The 10,849-nt window shown below is 32.1% G+C and overlaps 1 protein-coding gene across 1 annotated transcript in view; it reads left to right on the forward strand.

Moving 5' to 3' along the window:
• Nucleotides 1-10,369, forward strand: part of LOC143251522 (exosome complex component 10-like) — a 37,705-nt gene extending 27,336 nt beyond the window's left edge. The window contains exons 9-12 of the mRNA XM_076502797.1: nucleotides 925-975; nucleotides 5,860-5,971; nucleotides 9,579-9,717; nucleotides 10,305-10,369. Of these exons, the coding sequence (XP_076358912.1) occupies nucleotides 925-975; nucleotides 5,860-5,971; nucleotides 9,579-9,717; nucleotides 10,305-10,369 (367 nt within the window). The remainder of the gene's footprint in view (nucleotides 1-924; nucleotides 976-5,859; nucleotides 5,972-9,578; nucleotides 9,718-10,304) is intronic.
• The last annotated feature ends 480 nt before the right edge of the window (nucleotides 10,370-10,849 follow it).

Consider the following 10,849-nt stretch of genomic DNA (forward strand, 5'->3'; position numbering starts at 1 on the left):
ATTGTGGTGCAATTCCCCTCTTCTGATCTGAATCTCTCATTTTCAGGGGTAGCTTATTGACACTTTCATAGGTACTTCTGTAATTCTCTCACACTGGTCCCTCCATCTTCTCAATTTTTGGTTCTAGCTATTCTTGTAAGAAGGGGTAAGTATTGTATTGGAAGTTATAATATTTCTGTACTGAAAAAATGTTGGTAGGTACTTGCCTCAGCTTACACTTCATACCCTTGTTTCTTAGGTACTGACATCTTCTATCGAACTACAAAATGATAGTTTGGTAGAAGAGTATAGAGTGCATCACATACATCACACGAACATATGATGCTCCTATTGGTGAAGAGGTGATGCATGATAATTTGCATGAGAGAAAATGCTGGAATCTTGCAATTCCAATACAAGGCTAGTAGAAAGCTTGTGGTATGAGAAGGGAGCAGAGGTAAGTATGTATTGAGAATACATTTTCAATACAGGAAAAGTATAACTGTGTTCAGTGACTTTCTCCTTCCACGTAAAACTTTTGAAGTAATTAATTTTAATTAGGCCTTTATATCTGGTAGTTTTTTTCAGTATAAGTCTTAAGAAAAGCTGTTCTGTATTTTAATCATTTTATGTTATTGTAAAAAATATGTGAAACTTATCAGAGAAAAAACTTTAACGTATGAATCTGGCATAATCATAGTCGTCAGTGGTTCTAAAATAAATTGACTGATATATTGAAGTAATTATAACCTGTAATCTTCTAGTCAAATTATTTTTAAATTTATTTAACTGTTTACACATTGCTTTCTCAGGTGATATTATAGGTCATCAAGCTAGGCAATGTGAAATAGTTAAAACGTTTTTTAAAATTAACTATAATATTCCAATCTACATTTTTGTTAACACTTTTGAGTGAATAGTAATGATTTCATTTTTTACCCCTAGTTATGTCCTCCCTAACCATATGCTACTTCAAATTGCAGAAGTACTACCAAGGTATGTATATAGTCTTGTAATTTTTAACATTTTAACAAAGTAGGTATTGGCATGGTGTGAATTGTATTTTAGTTAATGACCCTATTGTCTATGAAAATATAGAAACAAAATGAGATAATGAGAATTTAGAAAGATTTAATTTCCCATATGAATATGAAATGTAGTTTCAAGAATACTTATTTACTTTTAAAATGTTATTTTTTAACTAACTTCTATAGAAATAATACAAGATCCTTTTAATAGTTTTCTTTAGGTTTTTTATGTGATAGAGTCTAAAGTGAGACGTACTTGCAAAGACTTGAAGACATTATTATTCTTGGTTATACTTATATTGAACCACAAACTATCTTACTGAAATATAATTTCATTGTGATGTGAACACTTTCTACAAGCGAGCAAAGCATGATTATATTATACTTGTTATAAGAAATTAATGTTAGGTTTATTGTATTTTTAAACTGTACATTCAGTATTTAATCCATTAGTAATTTTCAAGAATTAGAAGTGAGTGTAATAATAATACTTAAACCATATCATTTATTTCATTACTAGGCCCAAATGCTTCTTACATGTAAGTCATCACACAACCCTCCTCTAATAAGAGTGTGACACACTCACTTGACACGTATGACTCCCTGTATTTAATTCTACAGAACCATCACTTTTCATTTGATGGTGCTGTTGTAAAGATAGTTTTTCTTTGTGCTCTTTTGCCGTTCATCTGTTTTATTTCATACAAAGTCGAGATATCTACTTTTTTCCTACTTCACTTTACCTGTTTTAAGTGACAACTTCCCTCTTTGCCATTTCAAGTTTTTTTGTTCTTGTTTTTTGTGGGAAAGGACCACCAAAGTTTTATTTCCACTTTGAAAATGTTTTCATTTTGAGCACAGTTATGTAGGCTTCAGATGCCAGTATTCAGTGAAGGAATTGTCAACTTTAATACATTATGAGAGGACCATTATCAGAACTTTAGTTTGGTGTTCCACACATGTTGGTGTGCTGAATTTGGACAGATTACCTGTTATACAGTTATAGTTTTTTAAATATTTTGATATTAACATTTGTTGTTATTTGATTCCTGTAATATACATTTACTTAAGATTTCTACCTACCTGTTGTAAGGTTAGGAATTTTTAGTTAACATTTAGTGATGTAGTCTTACAGTGTTAGTTTGTGCTTACTTTGTCTTTGTAATTTTTGGCTTATTTATCATTCATCTTTTTGGTAAATCATAATTTAGGTTATATATATTTTTTCTTCAGCAAATGCTATCTATGTTTTTTTTCAACCTACACTTAATTTTGCCATATAATGACTTTTTTATAATTAATTTGATTTTTTTACTTCTTACAATTAATTCTGCTTTTAGGGACTCCAGAATATGAGGTCTCCCTAATTTTCAGCAGTTTGATGAGGAAGGTAACCAATAGTGTACAACACCTGTTTTGACAATTTTCCTCCACCTCATTATGAATTAGCCTTTTCAAGTATCTACTACAGAGTCTGCTAGGCCTACCTCAACCCTTTTTATGTTTTCTTCTTCCTATTCCAATCATTTTATTTAGTTGAGATTGAGATTTTTTTCGTCTCTCTTTTGAGACGTGGTCCTGGAATTCTTTGCCCTTCATGGACTTTGGTTGATATTGCCTTAGCTTACCATCAGGCATATTGTTTTTTGTTTTCTTTCTTCTCTACACTTTGCTTATCTGTTAATTCTATTCATTTCTCCCTACTCCAGTTTTCAAGCCTTTGTCTTCCCCTGTCACCACCCCTAATAGTATTAACCAATATACACCTCATTTCTGATCTGTTCTATTTATTGCTTGTGGGATATTTTCTTCCTTCTTGTAGGTATTTGCTGTTTTTGGTTTTTTTTTCCCTACAAAAAATGGCTTCTTTACTTTTGGTATCTTCTGGAGTAAAAAAACCTTGTATCAAATTCATTTCCATTCCTCCTCTTATTGGGACTTATTGGCAGCTCTTTTCTTCCATTTGTCCATTTTATTTTTAATTTATTTACCAGTCCTGTATTTGAGCATTAGTTGTGTATTATCCTTACAAAGTTCTGTGATTTATCTATCTACCTTATTTTCTTCATGGCTTTTTTCTTTCCCTGTACTGTTTTTTTGTTGTTTTTTTTATGTTACTACACCATGGTTTTTTTTTCTCCCAGGACTGGGGAAGTTCATGGTCAGTGTTTTGTAATCTTATGCCCCATTCCTATTTTTCATCCCTTCTTGTGTAGTCTTAAATTTGTTCACAATGGAGTTGAGTACTAGTTTCATACATTACCCTTAGAGCTTGTCATGTCTTTGTCCATGATTCTTCGTATGCTTGCCTTGACCATTAATGAGTTCAGACATGATTAAGACCAACTTATACATTTACTTTTTTATCCCATTTGTCATCTTCTGTGGTTGATTTCATTCTTCCTTGTTACTCTGTGTCAGGTCTCATCCTTGTTGCACGGTGAAAGTACTTATTGCATTGAGCATGGGACTACACCTTGTACTTTTATTTCATTATCTGTATCATGTGGCTCTTTCATCTTCATCAGGGTATTGTCTTCCACCTGTCATTGTCATTCACCCTTCAATGAGACTAAGATGCATTTTTGAATACATACCTTTTCTTTTTCCAGGAGTGTATCCCTTTGTTTTCTCTTTATGAATCCCATTCTTTGGATAGTGGGGGGTCTGTCCAGGTATACTTAAACTAGTCACTGCTGGATGGGGTATTTCAAAAGATGGCTTGTAGATTTTTTTCCCTTGCAATATATTTGTTTCATTAATATGTCCATTCCAGACCATACTCACCCCTAAACTTTGTGGGTAAAGCAAAAGGGTATAGTTGCCTGTCCTTGCCACACCTTAGCTTGAATAAGTGAGATATGGCCTGCTTTTCAAAATGGGTTTTTGTGATAAGGCCTTCCCATAACACTTTTCCAGTTCCAAGCTGCTAGAGTGGTGGACCATGGAGGCTTTCTCCTGAATGTGATAATGATACAATATACATATAACAATAAAACCATTCAGCTTGGAATAGGTTGATGGTATGGATGATGAAATGTCCTCCAATCTGTAACTGTAGAGTAAGCCATCAAATTTACAGTTCACCCCTTTGACTGGGACTCCTCATTCTACCCCCTCATGAATGTTGGTTCCTAGAAACTTTCTCTTGGATTCAGATCTGAACCAATCAACATAAGTCCTCGTGTACTACAAGTGTCTCTAGTCCCTCACTCACTTGTATTCTTGTTCCTCCATCCATGTTGTGGGTCATGATGGATGTGCTTGCAGGTAAATATGGTTCATCCTTTTATGTTATCCCTCAATGATTTTATTATACTGAGGATGTTGTTGTGCTAGGGATGGTTCCTGTTGCATTGGTTTTGAAGGATAGAGACATTTTTACAGTACTATTCATCTTGATGTCAGGTTCCTGGATCAGTCAATCAAACTTTCACATTAATATTATATGCCCTTGTTCATATACCAGGGTGTATAAGATACCCTCTGGTCTTCCAAACTTTAAGGTGAAAATGATATGATTCTCCTCCCTACCCCTACCATTTGGCTGGGTTTTGGAATGTAGTTGACTTGCCACCAGCATGATCCTTCTTCCAGTTCCCACATGGAGGTTAGTTTCTAGTGATAGGTTTTACATTGTAGTTCACTTGCCAGTTGTATGATCCTCATTCTACACCTGCATGAATGTTGGTTTCTGTCAGCTTGGGTTTTGTATACAGTTGATTTGCTATGTACAATCTATTGTGTCCTAATCACTCTACTCTTAGGGGCACATCTTTTTTACCCTAACCCATGATAATACAGTCTATGAGAATGAGATTCTGATATATTGGATAGGGACAGATCCCTCTCCAACCATTGTTCTCTTCCATTTGGTTGCTCTTTTCGTTTTCCATCTATGTCTGCATTGCATCTTTCCACATTGGATTAATGTTACACCTGGTACAGAAGTGGTCTCCAGTATCTGATCCTCTTATATGAGGATCTCTTTATTTTTAGGTGTTCTTTGAATGCTATTGAAAGAAGATTCTTTCATTCACTTGCATTGGTCCCCACCTCCTATTCAGTGTGGATTCTGGCTATTTATATGAGTGGATGTAATGTACCGTATCAGAAGTAATGGTTTTCCTTTACTTAAAATGTAGTTCCAACATTTTTTTTGCCAAAAGTTGTAGTTTTGTAGAATCAAACAGAGGGAGTTGCATGTGTCAGGAGAGTGTGGTGCATGATTATCTGCGTGCAAGATGCATTTGAACCAGTTTATTGTAAGGTGTGGAAGCTCAAGGCTTGTGGCCTGCAAAAAAAAATTTTACATGTAGATGACAGCACAAAATGAGAGTAGCTGTTTATGTGAGTGAAAGTAAGTACACACTGGAAATTTGTTTTCAGTACAGGAATATTACTTCAGAATAAGATTGAATTAAATTAATATAATTAAGTATTGAGAGTAAAGTTATAACACTGCAATATCCTTAATTATGAACCAATGAGGATGGAGAAATTTGCAAGTTACATATTGCCAATGGCTTTTATATGTAGGTGTAAAAAACTAATGCATGCAAGACTAATGCTTAGACAGGCAAAGCCAATGTCAAAGAATAGTTATGTTGTCATTTTACTGTATTAATTTGTTTTTTAAGTTTCTAATCAGCATGTCAGGTAGGAAAATTATCTGTTTGCAGAGAACAACAAGGTATTCTTGATAGGAAAGTTATCTGTTTACAGAGAACAACAAGGTATTCTTGATAGGAAAGTTATCTGTTTACAGAACAACAAGGTATTCTTGATAGGAAAGTTATCTGTTTACAGAGAACAACAAGGTATTCTTGATAGGAAAGTTATCTGTTTACAGAGAACAACAAGGTATTCTTGCTTGCTGTAATCCTATTCCTCCTATGGTGCGACAACATCTAAATGAACTTCACATGATCATTATGAAAGCAAGAGATCAACCAGTGGTGAAGGTAAGTTGTTGATATATCTTATGAAGTAGAATTTACAATAGTCACTAGAAATAAACGTACCTAAACATTAAAGGTTATTTTTTGTTGTTATTTTCTGATAATTTACATCTAAACCTGAGGAGTTTTTTGTAAGATAAAAACTTTTAACCTTATCATGATGAACATCCCGTACTTTGCATACCAGGAGGTTTTAGTGACTTACAATCAGAATTTATTTTATCTACTTTTTATGTTATACCAATCAGTATAGCATAAAATCATTGCTAGTAATCTATATTTTAATAGTATAGAGGTTTTCATTTTGTAAGACAATATTTGAAAAAAAAATAGAATTTCCCCCTAATTTGACATGTGACATATTTTCTGTAGACATCTTCTTCTTTTTATTTTATCCATTACCCCTCCAGTAAGCCTGAAGTAACCCTATTCACCATAAAATCATTCTTACTCAGACACCATAATTTTTATATCCTTCAACTTTATTTGGCGAGAAAGCTATCACATAGAAAACCAGACCCTCCTTGCTGTACCTACCTATCACATCCTGTGTTTCAGGATGTGTTAATAGTTCTCTCTTGTGTTTAATTTCATATTTTCTATAACAAATAGAAAGTCGTTTTCATTTATAAAATAATATTATGTTGTTTTCTAAGTGGAAAGTTGTCAGTTTTGCTATTAGTAGTAACTTCATTCCCATGGAAAAGATAAGTAGTTTGTAACAGCTCTTTTGCATAGTTAGAAAGCCAGAAAAAGTTTTAGAGTAACGAGGGATTATCTGTTGTGTTTTTTTTTTTTATTAATCTGTGTTCTTTGGTGCATTATTTAAGTATATTTTGTAATGCATTACTGCCATCAGTACAAAAAAATAGACTTAAGTGTCCTTGACAATCAACAGTAGGAAAAAGAGATGATTGGGTTAATAATTTATTTCATGTTTATTCTTTATTATAAAAGTAACTAAAATGTACAAATAAGGATTTCTTAAAGTTCGTTTAGATTAGATAAAATAAATAGTAATATAATAAAAATATTTCACCATGCATGCACATTAGCAGCTTATAGTAGCTGAGGGATAATGTAATGTGTGTGCTCTGAGTGATTTACAACTTCTAATGGTGTGGATAGTAATTAGACATTGTTAAATGGGGAATAAAACTTAATTATAAATAGATGTAAACTGTTACTTAGGAAAAACAAATGTAGTGTCGTGTTATAAATTGAAGGTGTTGTAGGAAAAAAAGAAAGAAATGGGTAATTTAGATTTATTGAAGATAAAATACAGTTATATCTCTAAAACGTAGTGTTATTATAAACAGTATAGCAAAATATCAGTTATGTCTCTAAAACTTAGTGTTATTATAAACAGTATAGCAAAATATCAGTTATGTCTCTAAAACATGGTGTTATTATAAACAATATAGCAAAATACAGTTATATCTCTAAAACTTAGTGTTATTATAAACAGTATAGCAAAATAGTTATATCTCTAAAACTTAGTGTTATTATAAACAGTATAGCAAAATATCAGTTATATCTCTAAAACTTAGTGTTATTATAAACAGTATAGCAAAATATCAGTTATGTCTCTAAAACTTAGTGTTATTATAAACAGTATAGCAAAATATCAGTTATATCTCTAAAACTTAGTGTTATTATAAACAGTATAGCAAAATATCAGTTATGTTTCTAAAACTTAGTGTTATTATAAACAGTATAGCAAAATACAGTTATATCTCTAAAACTTAGTGTTATTATAAACAGTATAGCAAAATATCAGTTATATCTCTAAAACTTAGTGTTATTATAAACAGTATAGCAAAATATCAGTTATATCTCTAAAACTTAGTGTTATTATAAACAGTATAGCAAAATATCAGTTATATCTAAAATTTAGTGTTATTATAAATAGTATAGCAATATATTAGTTATCTCTCTAAAACATAGTGTTATTATAAACAGTATAGCAAAATATCAGTTATGTCTCTAAAACTTAGTGTTATTATAAACAGTATAACAAAATATCAGTTACGTCTCTAAAACATAGTGTTATTATAAACAATATAGCAAAATATCAGTTATATCTCTAAAACTTAGTGTTATTATAAACAATATAGCAAAATATCAGTTATATCTAAAACTTAGTGTTATTATAAACAGTATAGCAAAATATCAGTTATATCTCTAAAACTTAGTGTTATTATAAACAGTATAGCAAAATATCAGTTATATCTAAAATTTAGTGTTATTATAAATAGTATAGCAATATATTAGTTATATCTCTAAAACATAGTGTTATTATAAACAGTATAGCAAAATATCAGTTTTTTCTCTAAAACATAGTGTTATTACAAACAATATAGCAAAATACAGTTATATCTCTAAAACTTAGTGTTATTATAAACACTATAGCAAAATACAGTTATATCTCTAAAACTTAGTGTTATTATAAACAGTATAGCAATATATCAGTTAATGTGTTCATGCTGCATGTTTCTTATTTTCTGCACTGTTCTGGACAATGGATTTCAACATATACTGAAGAGTAGTGTGTAAGAGTTTTAGTTTTATGATCATCAGATTTGTCTAATTTTATCATGTCTTGATATTATAGAACCTTATATTAAAGACAGAAGTGAGGAATTGCAAATGTTAAATGGAAAATGAAATAGACCCAGAAAGTTTACTTATTATGACAAAAGAAAAGAACTCCATGTGGAACACGTGGCACAAAGTATAACAAAATATTATTGCTGTATTTTGTTTCTTTATTGTCAAGTAATGTATAAATTCATATGCTATGAATTAGTTAATTTGTTAATTTAATACACAGCAACAATGGATAGTAGCTATGTGGGCTTCGTATCTGTGAAGGCTAATAAAGTGTACAGACTTGATGAGAAGCCATCATATCTGAGCAACATAGCTGTGCGTATTAAGTAAGAGCAAAAAACCCCACTAAGTTATCCAAATGAAACATAAAATAGAAATTTTTGAAAAAAATTATGAAACTTTGCAGCTTTATCACTTTTATGATTTTCATTATGCAGACATATGTGTTTACGATAAATGCTCATGCATTAGCTACTGTTCCTTTTTTGACATTTGCTGTTAACTTCTATTATTTTTATAAATTAAATTTCAGAAACATTTATGAGTAAGATACAGTGGGATATAATAGAATTGCAAAATAATTTTGTTTTGAGATTAATAGCAAAGATAGTTCCTGGACATGTTTTCAGGAAGTGTTGGAAACAAAAATTATATTCAGATGCACAGTTTTGAAGTTATTGATTCAAAAATTTCTCATCCATGCTGTTTAAAACCTCTGTAACCAAAGGTAATTTGGATCTTTTATTAATTTCAGATACATGACTCATTATGACACTGTAAAATCATGAGTTGGTCAAATTTATTATGCTGTTAATCCCAAATTGTTTTAAATCATAAGAACAGCATATGGAGTTAGAGTGCTTCTACAGCACCATTAACCAACTCCATGAACTTACTGCTGAAGTATTCATACTGGGACAACAGCCTTCATGTTACATGATACTTTGCATAGACCTAAACTTGTTTCACATGCATGAAAATGATTCCAACCCAATAGATCTTCTTCACAGAAGCTCTGATAGAAGAGACAAGCAGTGATCCTTTTCAAAATCATATGCAACAGTTGATGATGAATCACAGCTTTAGGTTAGACACAGCACAACAATATTTTGCAAAGAACAGTGGATTCCTTCAAAGTTTGCCACTCTGCACTAGAATTTAAAACTCCTATCTTCACTGTCTAACCAAGGTGTAACTGAAAAGCATCTTATCATTATAGTTGGAAATATACATGAAATAAAGTCTCTTGGTGTTACATTGTACCAACTTAGCTCAGATTGAATATCTGATAAATTCATTACTGAACTGCTGAATTTATGGCACTGCACAAACTGTATTGTCAACTTTCCATTTGATACAGTAGCATCTAATATTGTTCATGTTACTGCATCACATGATAATCCAAAAGTACATTAGCTTGGCACTCTCATGCATATGCTGTCAAGATTATTTTGGTGAATTTATCCTCCCTTGTTCAATGGCATACAAATTGAAGTTTCCAAATTACCAGAAGCTAGACTCTTTTTTTGGTTTTGCAAGAACTTTGAACTGCTACCACATGGTAGTGATTAGCCACTTTCACTATTCAACCCAGCTACATTTAGCAGAGATTTATGCAGTTTGGTTGAAGATATCAGAACCACATTTCAAAGTCATTCAGTCTGAATTCAAACTACAAAGAAATAATTATTAGGAGTTTAGTGAGCTATGTACAATGTTCTAGGACAAGAAATTGATGGACAAACACTTGCATTCAAACAACCAGGTGCACTTTATGAGGCTGGATAGAGAGCAAAGCCACTAGATTTTCTTGAAACCTGCATGTTTGAGTAGCAACTTCAACAAATGTATCATGGCACAATCACCACTAGAGACCAAATCTCAAAGACCAGGAATTTTATAACTTTGCCACCATATCTACAGCCCCAGGTGGATGACCTGCAGTTTTGCTGCTGATGCTTCTTGACATGATTTGAAGCTGTACTACTACCTGCTGATGTATGAGGCTGTGAACCTAGTGGTTTCAAGGAGAACAGAAGAGCAATTCCTGATATCTCTAAAGAATTTGTGGTACTGATGGCAGAGATAGTATCTCTTGCACTCTTCACCAAAAAAGTTCCAATTAGAAATACAATATGCTCTTGCCAGTAGCCTTTAGGCACTTAAGCTAGAAATGGAATAACTTATATCAAAAGCGTGCTTTAGAATAGGATCTTGCATGCCCAAGTTTCAAAATCCTATCACACTGTCAACAACCCTGCTCGCATT

The sequence above is a fragment of the Tachypleus tridentatus genome, chromosome 6, assembly GCF_004210375.1.
Source record: "Tachypleus tridentatus isolate NWPU-2018 chromosome 6, ASM421037v1, whole genome shotgun sequence".
Taxonomy (NCBI): domain Eukaryota; kingdom Metazoa; phylum Arthropoda; class Merostomata; order Xiphosura; family Limulidae; genus Tachypleus; species Tachypleus tridentatus.